This window comes from Sturnus vulgaris, chromosome 3 (assembly GCF_052056855.1).
Source record: "Sturnus vulgaris isolate bStuVul1 chromosome 3, bStuVul1.hap1, whole genome shotgun sequence".
Classification (NCBI taxonomy): Eukaryota; Metazoa; Chordata; class Aves; order Passeriformes; family Sturnidae; genus Sturnus; species Sturnus vulgaris.
Genome location: NC_142245.1, coordinates 97,386,577 through 97,404,822, shown reverse-complemented (window position 1 = coordinate 97,404,822; position 18,246 = coordinate 97,386,577). Strand labels below are relative to the sequence as shown.

Below are 18,246 nucleotides of genomic sequence, written 5' to 3'. Positions count from 1 at the left end.
CAAACCCCACTGTTCTATTTACTTTAAGTAAAGCTCAGAATAGATAATCCTTAAACCAGTTTGATAACTAGGCTATGCCAAAGGGCTGTTGGCAATACACTCAAAAAGTATGTGCAATAGTGAGTCCCATCTTCAATTACACTGTAATATGTCTATTATATTAATATTTTGTAATAATTAGTTAGGCTAGAAGTAGGAGTTTAAAGTCAGAGCAATATAAACTGTGGCAGTATAAGAAGCATAAAATGAGGGGGGAGGAAGGAATCAAGGCAGAAAACTGTCCTACCAGCAAAGTGAAGAGAAGTACTAGAAGAAGCTAGAATAGCTGCTCCTACACAGTGTGGTTATGATAGCTGCGAGATAAAAGGAGTACTTTCTCTTGGACATAGTAAACAAAGAAGGGGAGAAGAAAAAAAAAGATTGACAGGGAGAGTCCTAGACTAGACTGAGAAGCAATCTTAATCAGAGAAGAGCTTGTGAAGAAGAGAAGACGGACACTAGGTTGATTGGATTTAGAGAGAGAACTTTATCAGGCAAATTCTGACTCCAAGGCTGAATTCTAAATAATATATAAGAAGAATAATATGAGAAAGTGGAGCCAATAGCTGTAGAAAATGTTCACGTGGTCTAGCATTAATCTTATGATGTAAGTGGGAAATTTAGTGCACATATTATTGCTGTAGATAGGGTGAAAAGTATATTCATATTTGGGGAGGAAAGGGATCAAATGGTCAGAATAATAGTTAAGTTGGGATAAAGTTATTCATGGTGAGTAGTCCTGAATATACAATGGACAGTAGTATTTTTAAGCCCTTACACACTTCTAAGCAATGCAAGAAAAATGTGAAAAGTGTGGTGAAGGAGGAAAGAAGTGTTTTACTGCAGCAAGCATGCTTGAGACTTAAAATTTTTGCCATATACATATTCTAAGAAAATAAGTGGAAGCTTGAATTCCACTCCTAGAATATGTGGTAGAAGGGCATACCTGAATGATACCCTTAGCCTCTCATATTCTGAGAAGAGCATTCATGCTAGATATCTTAGTAATTTCACTGGTGACTGCCAGAGCTGTCAAGATAGGGCTTAGTACAGGCCTGAAATACTTCGAATCTCTAATTCTGGAGTTATTTTCTTTCTATTAGCAGTTAGATATTAACAGCAAGAGACTGTCTGATCGTGACAGAAGACCATAAGAATATGTAGTTTTCACAAGAAATAGGAAGTTTTGGTCAATATGTTTACTGAAGAGAAACACTTTTCATTTAAAGAAAAGCATAAAGCTTATGAAGTGTTGAAAATTTCTAGTGAAGATTGTAGGGGACGGTCAAGTCTAAGCAGAACTTTAGATTATATATTTGGTGGCTTGGAGAAAACTCCAATACAACAAAATAGCAGAAACAGAAAAAAACCTCCAAGTTTAGGAGGCAAAGTAGGGAAACAAACTGATGGCATACGATGTTTTGAATAGGTATGCTAAGTTGTTAACAGTACTACAGATGTTTTCTAAAGTGGTCCAGATGGCTAAGGTTGTGTCTGACTGAGTAATTTAAGGGCTACAGGTAAATTAGTGATAAATGCAGGAGCTCAAGAAAGTAAATTCAATACAGAGCAATGTTTGCATTTCAGCTTTTCCTACAGGTGAAGTAGATGTCATAAATAGGCAATTTATATTACTATTTAGAGGTGAAGAAGTTCTTTTCTGAAACTTGTGGTTTAGTAGCAGACATAACAGTTGTAACAGAGCTGTGCTAGAATCATCTGGAACTACTGTTTCCTTTTAACTCCACACGATCCTAATGGAAACAAACATGAATGAATCAAAACTTCGAAGCAAGCTGAGAAATCTGTTCAAGTCACTGTTGTTAACAACTGGGAATTCCCTAAATTCTGCACTTGCAATGGGAACTCGAGGTCTTTGTGTGCTAAGGGGATTGTACAAGTTTCCAGGGAAACAGATTTCTGTAGGTGGAGTGCAGACAGCTTTTTATAGACCATTTAATTTTTTTTATGTTTTACAGACAGATATATTGTATAGAAAATGCACACGGACAGCTGGTACGAGACCTGGACTTTAATCCCAATAAACAGTACTACCTGGCTAGCTGTGGAGATGACTGCAAGGTGAAATTCTGGGACACGAGAAATGTCACTGACCCAGTGAAGACACTAGAGGAGCATTCCCACTGGTAGAACAAATTATCTGCATGCTGTTTTGTGGGTGGATGACTTATATCATTTATTCAGCTGATTATTTTATTGTTTAGGAACAATGCAAACTGACTATGTTTGTGCTATTGTGCATAATCAGTTTTTGCACAGAGGAAAAGTTTCAGCATGTAAATGTTCCTTGTGCAATTGTAAATTAAGCGTTTAGACAGCATTAGTCTAATTGGCAAGAAACTGCTGTTAACATTGTTGGGAGGTGGGGTACACCTTTGAGAAGCACAGCACAGAACTTGGCCCGTGAGGCCCAGCTGGGACACAGGTGTGCCTTCCCAAAAGGAGCCTGATGTGCTGCACCTGATGTGCAGTAATAAAGCAGCTGCCATCCATCCTTCTGTTGTCAAATGGTTGAAATATTCAGTAATGCAGTTCCACTTTTTTTATGTTCTTCACAGTCCTTAAGTCAGAATATGCAAGTGAATAATTTTACTCTCTGAGATAGCATTTAGAACCTGTATTTGCTTCACTGGCCTGTGTCTGGAGTAAGGAGAGAATCCTGCCTGATTTGATGCAAATTTCAGTGCTTAAGAAAAGATGAATTATTTATATTTTATAAAAATTTGAGTTGGAGTAATTCTTTCAAAATAAATCCAGACCCTAAAGCTACTTTAAGGGAAATGAAGACAGAATTAACAGAAGCATAATGTATACTTTTTTTCTTCAGAATAGTCAAAGAAAAATAATAAATCAAGAACAACAATTGGTATTGATACGTAAAATGTAAAAAATGAAGAGAAATACAGTCCTACATTAGTTTTAGGATCTACTTTAACCATCCCTGTAAGAATGTTGTGAGATGTTTGTTTAAAAGGCTAGTTTTAATTCATATTTTGCTTTGGGGAAATTTTTGTATTTAGGACTTAAGTATTTAACTGGCTTACTCAACAATGAATTGACATGTATCCTCAAGGAATGATACCATTGAATGGTGTGATTTGTTGTGTTTTTTTGGTTTTTGGGGTTTTTTTAATCGTTGAATTTTAAAGACACCTCACAGAAAACAGATGACACGGAAGCTTAAAAGTCAATGAAGATGGCAAAAAAACAGTCTTTGGGATGAGGCATGTCACTTCTATGCACATTCAAAACATTGAAAAGATGAATTTTTAGTGCTGCTCTTAAAAATTGTTTAACAGTGATGCACTACCTACCATAAATAGTCTCTTGTTCTCTCTGCTTTAACTTTTTTAGGGTATGGAATGTCAGATACAATCATTCTCATGATCAGCTGATCCTTACAGGAAGCAGTGATAGCAGAGTTATCCTGTCTAATATGGTATCAATTTCTTCTGAACCATTTGGCCATATGGTAGATGATGATGAACTCAGTGACCAGGAGGACCAGCATCAGGAAGAGAAGTATGAAGTTTCCTGAGTTTTATGTAGATGCTTATAATTTGTCTTTTCATTGTAATAATTTACATGCTATTTTTTTTGCTGACTAGGATTTTTGTATACAGGCCTTTCAGGTAAGTAGTTAGAATTCCCCCTTTGTTCTTCTTTATTCAGTCTTGGGTGGAATGCACTCTTTAAATCTCATTGGCATGGTCACTCCACGTTCACTGGTAGGAAGGGAATGGTGGTGCTGAGGATGAGTCCTAAAGTCCATTGGGTTGGTGAAAAGATGCACTTTAAGGGAGCTCTGGTTCAAGTCAAGCATGTAGAATAATCTGGGTTAAGAGAGAATGTGCAAATACGTTTTTGTATTTTCTATGTATGAGTTAGGACTCTTAGGGAATGTTACCAGTCTAATGACGAGCCTTTGCACGGGCAGAAAAAAGAAGTATAAACTTTTTTGGTTTTTTTTATGTTGCTCTTCATATCTCTGGCTGCTCTGGAACCCAGTAATTCAACAGACCTAGATCAAGCAAACAAGAAAAGCTTGGTTTCAACACTCTTGGTAGAGAATAGTGCATGCTATTTGCAAACGTTTGTAAACCCATATATTTGGTTTATGTGGAATCACATCCTCTTGTGAATTTTTAGAGGGACACAGGCTGATTTAACTCCTGAATGATATTTTAAAATAAAGAATAGTCAGATTTGATAAGGAACCAGGAAATTACAAAACAGATCCCCTAGTTGCTCAGCTGTGTTTGCTGGATGTTTCAGCTAAAATTCTAAATAAAGTTTAGGTTACTTCTCTAGTTGAATTATTAAGGTTGCTTTTGAACCTTAATTTTATTAATACATATGTAATTTTGCTTCAAATAGTTTTGGTGTTTTTGCTTCATTTAAAAGACCTGGAAACGATTCTTTTTTAATACGAAATAAGAAAGTTATTTCATATATAGAAATGGTTAATTTTAAATGTGCAAGATTTCTTTAGATTTCCTCTATGTATTGTAAGTGCCTGAAAAATCAGGGAGTATCAAATTAAATACCTCAAATTTTGCTTACATTAGCAGTATATACTTACTTTCTAGAATGTAACTTGGGTCACAGTGTTTTAAATATAGAACCAAAGAATGGTTTGTGTTGAAAATGGATCTTAAAGATCACCTAATTTCAACTCCCCTACCATGGGCAGGGAAGCCAAGTTCCATAAGAAACCATTAGTTCCTTATCTTTGACTGGAGATTGCAATTTATTCTGTTCTGGATGGAAGATAAAGAGCATTAATGGAAATGAGAAAAAGGCCATCTTTTTTATAATATGGTGGGAATGCATTAAAAATATCATAAGTAAATAGCATTCTCACAGACATTGTGTAGTAGGTTATCTGGAATTCTGAATTTGTGTGGATTGTAGACTGTGTAGGTTGCCTCATTAAAGCACAAGTCATGGTGCTAGAATAGGAATTTTTGAAACCAAGGTCATCCTATGCAATACAACAAATATAATGCATCTTTTGCTATGGCTATGGGATGTATGTAAACCACATTATTAACTACTTGTATAATAATGATCTAGATCCATTGCCTGTTCCCAGAAGCTACAAGAGTATCAATTCTACATTTGCTTTTTAAATATGGGCTTTTCAGCTGCTCATCTGTTTTCTGTAAAACCCGGGAAAGCACATTAGCTTTTGTAACCTTTGCTTGGTACTGTGAAAGTCTTGTTTTAGGCTCCCCCTTCTGCCCCCTTGTTACAAGTTGAGTCAAGGATGTTTGCAAGCTGCTGCAGCCTTGAACTGTTGCCAAATGAATGTCTGTTTAGTTCTGAGTGCACAAGTGAAGTAGGGCTTAACAGCTGTTGGGAATACTTCTTAGGCAACCACTAGTGCCAAATATTTCGGCTCTGACACCCTCCTAGAGACCTCTGTGAAGAGTCTCTTGCACCATTCCATGGGTGCTGTCTCTTGTAAAATCTAGGTTTTCACTCTGTGGTTTAATGGGGGAGGGGTGTGGTTTTTTTTTTTAGTTTTGGTTTGTTGGGTTTTTTTTGTTTTATTTGGGTATATTCTAGACTTTCAAGCAAGTGTTATAGTTGCACAAGGTTCACTTATCCTGTTTTGGAGGACATCTGATTTGTTATTAAACAGCACACAAATACTGATAAAGAGAATTTCAAGATACACCTGAAAAAAAGACATACACCAGGAAGAACATGTATTTGTACAACTGGTGTCTCTAGCCAGTCACCTTCAGACTGAGTACTGTTATCTCTCTTAGAAGGTTAAAATATCAAATGGAAAGAAAGGAAAAGACTCTTTCTGCATTTTATTTGTCCTGAATACAATCACCTGTAAAAATCCTCCTTGGATTAAATATAAAAATGAATACATGCCAGTTTTATTTTCAAAGTTTTATTGTTTTATCTATGTAGAAAACCCCCATATTTTGAAAACATTGATTTGTAATACTGTCCTAAACAGTTAAAACTCCTTCCTGAGATCTTAAAGACGTGTTAAGTTTTAATGTCTTTCAGAGTCAACTTTATAATTTTTACTGTATTTCTTGGTTGGAAACAAAAACAAATACCCTTAACCCTTCCTTGTTCAACTGTGTAGAGCTATGCATGAGTCTACCCACTCAATTATTTGTGCCAATTTTACTGCAGTAGTTGCCTGGTTTTTAATTTCTCAACTGTAAAAAATTATCTGGAGATAATTTTTTTTCAAAAGAAAAGAATTCAAGTTCATTGCATAATTAAGAGATAAACCAAAATTGCTGTATTCCATTCTTACTAAGAATTTCTTCTTAGTGGTTTCTTCCTTCAGTGTTTGTCTGTGTTGACATCTTGGGCCAATCTGCTCCCATCTTAGAAATCCGAACATGCTTGAATAAGCAATATAACTAGGACTGCTGCCTGAAGATCTGTCTCTTGTTGAAATCAAGTGGCTGCTGGTTCCTCCTGCTGGTTTAGATCAGACTCTTAAATAAAGTCTGTGTTTTTCCTACTTTTTAACTGCTGCTGTTGTTTCTCTCAATCAAAGAAGGTAAGAGCAGGCAGCTTCCCTGTATCGTGTAAAAGGTCTCCCTAGCCTGTATCATGTGTCTCATAGTAGTCAGGAGGAAAAGTAATAGAAATAGGAAAAGGAGATGTACTTCCCCTGGATATGCTCCTAGCCCCTGACTATTTGCAATTCAGGGACATATACTGCCTTCTGAATAATCTTTGAAGACTTCTGATTCGTCCATGTATGGTTTTCCTTTGCTATGAGCCATATTCTTGAGTTTATCTGCTCTAACTCTGTTTTTGTTTGTTCTAAAACATGCCAGCTGTGCCTACATGGTTTTTGTGAAATGTATCTAGAAGAAACATGCCAACTGTGTTTGTTTTCTTGCACTGAATTAAGAAAGGCTTCAGTGCTTTCTGCATGGGAAGCATGAAGCCACTGTTGAAAATGGGTAATCTAAGAAGAAGCTGGAGTTGCCCTCAGAAAAGAGCTACAGGCATGTGGCCAAAGGACAGCTATGCTATATTCTGGTCAAGTCCATGGTCTGGATTAATTAATATTTAAATATGGAAAAAAACCAAACAGCTGAGAATGAAGTGTTGTACTAGTTCAGTTTCTAGCACTTTGATCCAGAGGTAGAAAAACGTGTAAGAAATAAATGAAAATAGAACAGATGAGGGTGAGTACTTGAGTTCATTTGAGTTTCATCCCCAAAACAAAGCTCATGTGCCTGGATAAGAACATGAGGAGTGATTTTCAATGCCTAAGTTTGAACAAAACTTTTAAAACATGGGATCATTCCGTATCTGTGGATGCAATTGCTTGTCAGGCTTCTCCTTGACCTCTTTCTTTAGTGGCTTTGCACTTTGTTGTTGCAAGAACTTTCTTCCTGCAACACCGTACTTGCCTGAGTTCTAAATCTCCTAAAGCTGACTGTCAGCTCCGTGTAAGATACTAGTACAGCATTGGGAGCTGTCTTCCTCCTAAGGAAGGTAGTTAGTGTCTTATATCCTTCCTTTAGTCTTTGGTCATCCAAAATCCCGATTTTACTAAGTGAGTCTATATGTTACTGTATTAAATTATTCTGATAGTCATTTTAATTCTACATTGCCCTTTCTAACAATAAAAGAAAGCTACTAGGTCCTTGCAGTTTAATGTGGTCATCTTTACTTGCCAGTCAGGATTCCTTTTCTTCAGTTACTCCAACATGTTTGTTTGCCTTATAGATTTAAATTATGAACTGTGTAGGTCTCTGTTTGGTATGCTGGTGATACACAGCATGAGAAGAATATTTGGTGTCATAGGAACACTAGCAGCAAGGTACATGCTGCATCTACAGCAGTGTTTTTATTCTTCATGGCTTCTGTGGCCAGAATTTTGTGACAAGGCTCAACTGGTAATGGAGGACTTGCTCTTTAAGAGAAAAGGCTTATTCTGTATCTGTAACAATGAAAAGATTTATATGGTCAATATCATTTTGAGTTTATACTTACCAGTTCTGGAAAGGAAGCCATCCTAAAAACTTGAATTTTGCAATATAAGCTACCAGCTCCTTTAGTTTTCTTTGGGGTTTACAGGCTTAAGATGTTTGCTCCTTTCACTGGCATAACTGATTACTAAAGTCATTATGCTGCCTTTTCCCTTATGTTACATTTCTTGACGAGATGTTCTAAAGTAATGTTAATCTTTGTTATCCTTTGAAGATTGTACCAGAAATTCCACTTTCAGTGTTTTTCCTGAAAGCTTATATTACCATCTTTTTTGTCATAGATGCTAGCCATAATGTCCTTTGATACAAGCAAAAGATCTAACGGAAGCACTTCTCAACATTTTATATTTAAAGCTAAGAGATGTAAATAATTAGTTCTTCCAGTATCTCACTTGAGATTGTGAAGTTCACTTCAGCTATCAGAGTGGACCAGAGAGAAAATGGTGGCTGCCCTCTCTGTAAAAAGAGACTTTCTTCAAAATTCTAGCTAAAGAAGTTGGTGGTATATACTTTTCATGATAGAAATGTAATTTAGCGTTTTTTGAATAATAAATCATGTGGTTTCACAATATTACATATGAACTGTGCAATCTAACACAACACCTTTGTATACGCATCTGTGACTTCAGGAGAGAGATTTGTCAGCGTTGATATTTTGAAAAGTATTTGCCAAACATGCTGAGGCAGGCTTTCAGGATATTTTCACACAGCTGTCATCAGTGTTAAATTTGATGCTATTTTGCTTTTGATATTAATGTCTTGGAGAAACCTAGAAGTCATAGGATTATGCTATGAAATCAATCAAGAGACCTAATTAATTAAAACAGGTTAAATAGTTCCTATTTTGGGGAATACCAGGATTCAGGACGACTTTGTTGGATGTGTAAGAAGCTGGGCAAAATGTAGTGCAGCAGCACTTTTCAGTTTCAGGACTATTTTCTTTAAAAGCTACTTATTTTCCTGTAGTACTTTTCTTTAACCCTCATGAGTAAGTATACCTTCCTTAATTTATTTTTCATATTAGGACATCTCTGAAACCTGTTATATAAAAATATTATTTTCCTGTTTTCCTGGGGAAGTAGTTTAGAAAGCTCTTTTTTGAATTAAAAAAATTTTGATGTTTGGAATAGTATGAATGACCAATTATTATCTATAAAAAATGTGTTCAAGAATAAACATACTTGAATTCAGGTTTTAAAGTGAGTGAAAAAGCAAGTAGTGTGTTGTCTAATCTTACCAGAAACTATTTTCTCTTGAAGTCAAAAGGAAAGTGCATCCATGGGTTTATTCCAGAATCCAGTGCTATGCTTTTCAGGATTCATTTTTGGATGCTGCAGTACATGCTGCTGCTCTATTGATTTATTTCTATTTCACAGTGATTTTTAGAGTAAAGAGGATTTAATTTTGACTATGATAAGGAATTAATGATTTTTGCCGACTGAAAACCATATTTTATTGAACATTGTGGTGACAAAACAGAATTGCAAGCACTGCAAACTTAAGTGGTTGTTACCATGAGAAGTAATTGGAAATAACAGCTTTCTACATGAAAACAATTATCCAAGACTGAAACAGGCTTCTTTCTTGAATCTGATACACAATTAACCTCAAAGTTATTTAGTAAAATAAAAGCAGCTCTCCTTTTGTAGAAGCTGGTTGAGGTCGTGCTATTTGAATAAGACTACAGAGAAAACACAGTCCATATTCAGCTCTGTGTGGCACAGGTCTGAAATTTATGCATGGTGTAGTTAGAGACTGCACATTTCATACTATGATTTCTTGGTGGCAAAAGTAATGTGGTGCATTGTCAGTTGATGCAGTGCAAGAACATAGAGAAAAGGTATTCTAGTCTGGTCAGAATAAAATCTTCGAAATAGATAGGAAAGTAAGAAACTAAAGAAGCATATTAAGGATCAAGAAGATCTGGGGCAAGGAAGAAAATAGCTTACTAAGTGTTGGATCTCAGGAAACTGGAGTTTCTGAGCTTTCTGTGCTTCCAGGCACAGACCCCCTGGAAAACACTGCACTGGACCTAAAACCTTGGAGAAAACTTTTAAATATAAATAATGTGTTAGAAATCATAAATGTGTAGTGGGTTAGATGTGTGTATTTTCACTGGGTGATGGGTTTTAAATTTGAGTTTTTTACGATATAGTGGTAGTTAGGGGACAAGATGGAGAATTTTGGGTGGTGTCTTTCTTCTCGTTCATCTCTTCCTTCTTCTTTACGGATCTTAGGTAGTTACCTTTGGATTGGTCAGTTGAAAGTCACTCTAAGGGTCATGGGAATCTATTATTGGGTTAAAAGTATAAATAATATAGGTGTAAACTTTTATTGGTCTGTTTAGCTTTAAAAGGCCTTGAAACAAGCTCAGCTTAGAGCCATTCTTCCTACTTCTAGCAAGAAGCTAGAAGTGCTGCTATGCTTTCTGTAAATTTTGATAAGGTATAATAAACAACCAAGTCCGAACATGAGAAACTGGCTCAATTGCCTTTCTAATAATCCTGGCTCTGAACAGAAACAGACGAGACTGAGACAAACCACTAATTAGTGGTGCAAAGCAAAGCCTGGCTCACTCCTAACAACTAAGCTTGCCAGATGTAACAAGGGATTACCAAGTATGCTATCAAATACAGTCACAGAATCACAGAATAAGCAGAGTTGGATCCCGCAGGGATCATTGAGTCCAACCACTGGCATTGCACAGCACCTACATCCATGGTACACTGAACTAGCTACATAGCATAGCTAGCCATGCTATACACAGCTGTTTTGTACACACGTGCATGCTCTATATATAGGTATACACAGCTGTTTTTATACCCACAACCTGCAGCTTTTAAGTAAAAACGGGTATCTCTGTGTTCTGGCAACAATGTGAATTATACATATTAAAGGAGCATAGAAGAAAGTTTATTTCATATCCAGCTCTGTACAGCTATTCTTCTTGTTAATCTGAGATGATTCTTTAAAAAATAAAGATGTGTAAAATTTCATTTGGGGTAGATAAATCATTGTGTGACTCAAAACATAACAAATCTAAGTACCCTAGATTGATATAGATTCAAAAATGGTGTCCTCAGCCTATTCTTGGGTTACCAAAAAAGGCAAACACAGCCAAAATATAGAGAAATCTGATGTGTTTTCTTGAAAATCTCTTACCTCAAGTAAGGTGTCTGCCTCTGAGAGATTCCTATTGTGAGGAAAAAAAACTCATCACAAACAAGTCGGCTCCTTATGTTGTTTTGTTTTTTAGTTTTGGGGGGTTTTTTGTTTGTTTTGTTTTTTGGGTTTTTTTTATTTTAGAAAAGTCCTTTGCATGCATAAATGAATTTTGCTTTTTATTCTGCTAGCAGAATCCTTCTGGGCTCATTACCCATTGCATAATTTAAAGGCTAATCTGTTTTCATTCATGATGTTTGTAAAGTATGCTCATGGACAGTTTCTTTTGGATGTTCTGTGTTGTTCCTGAGACCCATGTTCTTTTGAGATGATTTTTTTTCCATCCTGATTGTATAGTATCTAGCTCTTTTACCCTAAGTGATTGCTTCCATAAGGATTTTCTCTGACTTTCAATAACTGTTTCAAGGCTGTGCCATTGGCCTGAAGAACCACGTGGAATAATATGCTTTCTTTTTCTGGGAAGGCACAAAATTTGCTTTCATGCCTACGTGGGAATTCAGTTTATAGACAACAATAAAACACAGTTAAAAACTGTAGTTATAAATGGAAATGCCAAACAGAAATTCATCTACAGCCTTGTTTCCTGAACACTCATTCCCCTTATGACTCCTGTAAATTAAATTAGATGAGCTGTGTTATTTAAATGAAACACTGAAACAACTCTGAGCATACAGAAAATAATGTTATCTAGAAGCTTATTTGACCTTGTTTATCCAAGCTTCGGTTAACTGAGATTCCTGGTTAACTGAAAGTCGGTCGTGTCCCCTGACAGCCATGTGCACTGTGCATTACTCCCCTGCTTATCCAGAGAGACATCTGAAACCTTCAGAATAATGGAGTTGTGGGTAAGTGGGTGAGCACTGCATGAAGCACATTGCTGTCTGGGGACATGACCAACTTTCACTTAACCAGGCATGTCAGTTAGCAGGAAGTTAGAAAAACACGTTGCAGGAGATGAAGTGTTTATATGTGTTTGTTAGCTCGCTGCTGTTAGATGGTTTGTATCATAGTTCATATTCAGAAGAACTGTGAAACAAGTTTGTTCCTTGCAATTAACCAGGGGCTGGGTGTTGGTTGTGCTGTGACCTTTTTTTGTTTAGTTGACCTTTAATGTAGCACAAATAAGTAGTAAAAATCCTTGAAAATTCCTATATGAAGCTATTCTACAGTATGAGTCTGCTTTTGGTTTCTTCATTAAACTCAATTGAATTTTAATGGCAGTGTTAGATTAGCAGCTGGCTGGGTGGGGCAGCAATACCCTGCAAAAAATCCTACTGTGCTTCCATCCAGGCTTTGTGATTGCAGAACTGCGTGCTTTCAGAGAGCAGCAGGAAAGGGCAAAGGCAGCCTATGAAAACACTTCATTTCTGTAGTAGCAGCATCTGTTTAAATGATTGAGTGGCATTCACAAGGCTCTTTGGCTTTGCTTTCCATGAGGAGGGTTGCAGCTGTAGTACAAGGCTGTTTTAGGAGGCGAGCAGATACCTCTGAAGGGCTGACTGATTCTTGTCAGACAGAGACAATTCTCTGTGGCTGAAGGAGCTCTAAGGTCATCTTCTGAAAACTGCCCTACCCTGTAGCTACAGAGTAATGTGCTGTAGTGGTGTTCTGAGACGAGAGTCTGGCTTTGGGAATGGAGGGAAGAAGGGCTGTGCTCAGTTAGCAGAGTACAATCAATGACTCTTGAGTGGTTTGAACTTCAGAGTTTCCTGAATATCTTGAATATTTACAATGCAGAAGGGAATCTGTGTCTCTCCTATGATGTAGGTGACCAGGAACTTGGCTGTTGCAGTAAGAGGTGGGGTATACAATAATAGATGAGAATCTGGAGCTGATACAAACTCTAGCAGTGGGAGATAAAAATCAGTGTTCAGAGTGGTGGCTCCATCCCCCTTCCATAATTCTGGAGAGAATGGGTCCAGGATGGCAGCACAAAAGAGACTGATGTTAGGGTCTACAACTTCTTACCCATCTACAAATCTCTAAGATTGTGTATTATTTTATGCATTCATTGAACAGTGAAGGGGGAGAGGATGGGATGTAACATTATGAGAGAAAAGATGCTTGTTAAAAGTTGTGCATTTAGATCATGCCACGTAGTTTAACTTGCTTTAGAGAGTGAGAGATGCTTAGTGTAGGTACTGAGAGGCAGGAATTGCACTGAAATTTAGAATGAGTTACTTTACCCATGTAAATGGGGTCTTTTGCTGTCATGTAAAACATTTAAGTACACGCAAACATAAGGTCTATTTCCTTACAAGCTACTACTGCATTCTTATACTTTAAATAGGATTTTATGTATCTAGATGTTAATGACACTTAATATGATCTTTAAAATCAAGTGTGTTCACAAGTCCTTACTATTTTTTTTGGTGTTTGTTTTCAATTTTAGGATTAAAGAGCCTCTTCAGGACAGTGTAATAGCTACCTATGAAGAACATGAAGATAGCGTATATGCAGTTGAATGGTCCTCAGCTGACCCGTGGCTATTTGCCTCTTTAAGCTATGATGGGAGACTGGTTATTAACAGGGTTCCGAGAGCCCTTAAATACCATATACTGTTATAATTTGTTTGAATTATTCTGGAGTTGTTAACTTGATGTACACAACTGGTAGGTATTGTTAAAGGTTTTTTTCAGGATCTGTTTTTTTTAAGTAAAAAAGTTAAAATTTTGTTAGGAATATCTATACTGATGTAGACTTGTAATTTTGTCTTTTATATTTGCCTTGAGAAACTATGATGCATTTTCTGAAGGCTGTGCTACCTAGATAATTTTTTTTTTCTTTGAAGGGGCTAATCATTTTGTGAACTCTGAAGTTTCTGGAGATAGTGGGTACATTCCATACTATTGCTTTATTACATCAGCTTGATGCAAAAATAATGAATTACAGAAATGTTACTATGCTGATACAAAACTGGGACAATGTAGGGTTCATGTAGCAGAAGTGATCTACATGTTTTCAAGAATAGTATTTTATATTTCTTGTATAAGCAGTCTTCTGCTTTTTTTCCACTTACTGTTCTGGCTACAAATAGAGTTGGGGGTGGTCTTAAAAGGCTTTCTTAATACTTACTGTCTAATATTTTAAAAGCTTCTACTCCCATTTTTGCATGCCTTCAGAAGGAATGTTTTTTGTGAAAGTGAAACCTTCAAAATGTATTTTTCATTTGAGCCTTACGGTAGTATCAACAAAGTAACATCCTACAATTTGTGAACTAAATGCAGTTCTCAGCTATGTATTGTTACTGGAAACAATATTAGTCTTTACCAAAATCTCTGATACAATCACATAATGCGTTATCCCATATTTATAGGTTAAGTTCTGCTGTGAGGGACTCTGGAGCTATGCTGCTGCTAGCCTGAAAAATCTCTTTAATATTTGTCTACTTGGAATTTCTTACCCTTCTGGATCCATGCTAATCTGCAGTATCCTGGCATGATGTAAGAGGCTTGCAACTAAATACAAAATATCCTTTGCTATATCCTACTTTTTGCCATAGGTGACCTAGACATTGGTTACTATGTTGTTACAAATGCTGAGAACAGGCAGATGCTGCGCTGTAGGAGGATATGCAGGAAATTTCAAACGTAGGTGGAAGGCATGGTGAAACATTCCTGTACATATTGACATCCTGTCTTCCCCTGGCATAGCTTGCACTAAGATGAAGATTCGCTGCTTGCCCTTTGTATACCCAGGCTAACTGTAATATCCCTGCTGCCTTTTCAACACTATTATTTCCCTTAAACTTCAGAGCTTGGGTACGTGTGACAGTGTTGGCTGTGGTAGCATTGTGTAAGGCCACTCTGAAGAAAAAACAATGAACATGGGATGGAAAGATCAATACCAACCTCTTCCAGTGAGCCCTCCTGTTGCTATGGCAACTGTTGGTGTTAGTGGTGAAGAACAGCGTGCTGCTCACCTCTGTTTGTCCTTACCCACTCTTGGATCGAAACATCCAAATGTGATTTGTTGTTTACACACAGATGCTGCAGAGATCACGTTTGGAAAGCATGACTGACTGCTATAGGCCAAAACATCGAGAAAATATGACAGTTGAATTCCACTTCTGGCTTTCTTAAGGAGCTTATTTGGAAAAATTCATAGGAGTGGAGTAATTCAATTAAATCATCTGTACTATGGTTTGCATTTGTGTTAATGATGTTGCCTATCTGCTCCAGAACGAATGCTTTATTGGAAATTCTGATTGTCTGATTTTCTACATTTATATTTTAAACTTGTGCCATTTCAAATTGTTTCAATCTGTAATTAGGCATGAGCTATTTATCTGTATACTGTAAGAAGAACTACGTTTCCAAATCAGTAGTGTTTCAGTTGTCTGAACGTCAAACACCTTGGTTGTGCTGCTGCTTTTTATGTGGAGCTTTTCATCAGACACAAAATCCTGTTGGGTATCATATCTGTCCCGCCTGTGTGCTACCCTCCCCACCCACCCCTCTGGAAAAAAAAAGAAAAAAACACTGCAGTATGTGTTCGATATGCAGCAGAACTCCTTAAAAGTTTCTTCACATTAGTAATAAAGGTCTAATGAAACTTTGTCTGGTAGTGTATATGGCTGGCAGCATGAAGGTAATGGGGAAATTGTCTAAAAGTGTGTGGGATTTGACTTGATTTTTAACATGTAATAAATGCAGGATAGATTTCAGACTAATTTTTATGTGGCTGTATTTCCTTTACTATTGTAAGCTTATATAAACTGGAAAGTTCTGTAAATAAATAATAGCAAGAAATCACAGAATCACTAGGTTGGAAAAGACACCTCCAAGATCATCGAGTCCAACCCATGCCCTAACACCTCAACTAAACCGTGGCACTGAGTGCCACATCCAATCTTTTTTAAAACGCATTCAGGGATGGTGACTCCACCACCTCCCCAGGCAGACAATTTCAGTACTTTATTATTCTTTCCATGAAAAACTTCTTCCTAATATCCAACCTGAATTTCCCCTGACACAGCTTGAGACTGTGTCCTCTGGTTCTGTCGATTGCTGCCTGGAGAAAGAGACCAACCCCCATCTGACTACAGCCACCTTTCAGGGAGTTGCAGAGAGTGATAAGGTCACCCCTGAGTCTCCTTTTCTCCAGGCTGAACAACCCCAGCTCCCTCAGTCATTCCTCACAGGGCTTGTATTCCAAGCCCCTCACCAGCCTTGTTGCCTCCTCTGGATGTGCTCAAGCGTCTCAAAGTCCCAAACTGAGGGGCCCAGAACTGGACACAGCACTCAAGGTGTGGCCTCACCAGTGCCAGGTACAGGGGAAGAATGACCTCCCTGCTCCTGCTGGCCACACCATTCCTGATACAGGCCAGGGGCCCTTGGCCTTCTTGGCCACCAGGGCACACTGCTGGCTCATGTTCAGCCAGCTGTCAAACAGTCCCTTTCTGCCTGGGCACTGTCCAGCCACACTGTCCCCAGCCTGTAACGTTGCAGGGGCTTATTGTGGCCAAAATGCAGGACTTGATACTTGGACTTATTAAACATCATCCCCTTGGACTCTGCCCGTCCATCCAACCATTCCAGGTCTCTGCAGAGCCCTCCTTCCTTCTAACCGATCAACACACACTCCCAGCTTAGTGTTGTCTGCAGATTTACTAATGAAAGACTCAATACTCTCATCCATGTCATCGATAAAAATATTGAACAGAACTGGCCCCAGCACAGACCCCTGAGGGACACCACTGGTGACTGATCACCAGCTGGATGCAGCACCATTCACCACCACTCTCTGGGCCTGGCCATCCAGACAGTTCCTAACCCAGCAAAGAGTGCTCCTGTCCAAGCTTGAGCTGCAGCTTTTCCAGGAGTGTGCTGTGGGAGACAGTGTCAAAGGCTTTGCTGAAATCCAGGTCCACAATATCCACAGCCATTCCTGTATCCACCAAGCAGGTCACCTGATCATAAAAGGAGATCAGGTTGGTCAAACATGACCTACCCCTCCTAAACCCATGTTGGCTGGGTCTGATACCCTGGTCATCTTGTAAGTGCTGCGTGCTGACATTCAGTATAAACTGTTCCATAACCTTACCTGGTACTGAGGTCTTTTGTTTTAGTCTTGTTAAATGTGTGTATCACTCAATAAGGAAGAAGACAGTGGATGAACACTGGAAAGGAAGGGGCTAGCAGGTGAAATTTGAATGAAGATGCATTACAGTAGAATCAGGAGAGCAGGAAAGCTCAATTTTTAATTCTTTTCATCAGCACTCTGTAAAGCAGAATCTGAGCTATGTGTACAGGATGAGAGGAAGGGTTCTAAAATGGTTAAATAACTAATTAAAAGGAAATGGGAAACAGGAATAAATCATCAAAATTGGTGGCAAAACAATAAATTACCAGGGAAGTCCACAAGAATCTGTGCCTAGGCATGTGCTTCACACTATACTCGTGACCTTTTGGAAAAAGGGCTGCAGAAAAATATGGCAAAGTTTGTAGAGACTATTCAAAATAGTAAAAATGAACAAAGAGTTACGAAACGGCCTTATCTCATGGATGAGAAAACGGTAGATGAAATTCAGTGCAGGAAATGTTAAGTAACTAATATGGGAGAAAACAGTTATTTTGTGTACTGTAGGGCATAAATACCAATAGGGCTATTACTTGGAAGTAGGATCTTGGGGGTTTTAGAGATCTTTAAAAACATCAGCTTAATAGAGGTCAAAATTTAATTAAAATGTTGGGATTTACTAGCAAGCAAGTAAAGAAAATAAAGCATTGTTAATCCCCCCAAATAATAGGTATTTATAAATCTCTGGTGTATGTGCATTCGTCATACTGTGTGTAGCTGTGGTTTCTTCCATCTTCAGCCCAATATAGTAAAATAGAAAAATTTTAGAGAGTGTCAGGAATGAGGAATAGCATGCAACACCTGTATGAGGATAACTATATAATAATAAATATATTGAAAGGCAGATGGTTGAGACAGAATGACAAAAGTCCATAAAATCACAAGTGGCAGAGGGAGAGGATGAATAGGGAGTGATTGTTCACTGTCT

General features: G+C 37.7%; 1 protein-coding gene across 3 annotated transcripts in view; it reads left to right on the top strand.

Annotated features, from left to right (window-relative positions):
* EIPR1 (EARP complex and GARP complex interacting protein 1) overlaps positions 1-15,909 on the top strand; it is a 76,096-nt gene extending 60,187 nt beyond the window's left edge. For 2 of the 3 annotated variants that reach the window (XM_014869549.2, XM_088162376.1), the window contains 3 exons: positions 2,019-2,186; positions 3,415-3,582; positions 13,630-15,909. In XM_014869549.2, coding sequence (XP_014725035.1) covers positions 2,019-2,186; positions 3,415-3,582; positions 13,630-13,804 — 511 coding nt within the window. In that variant the 3' untranslated portion in view covers positions 13,805-15,909. The remainder of the gene's footprint in view (positions 1-2,018; positions 2,187-3,414; positions 3,583-13,629) is intronic. The other variant, XM_088162375.1, reaches the window with a different exon arrangement.
* The last annotated feature ends 2,337 nt before the right edge of the window (positions 15,910-18,246 follow it).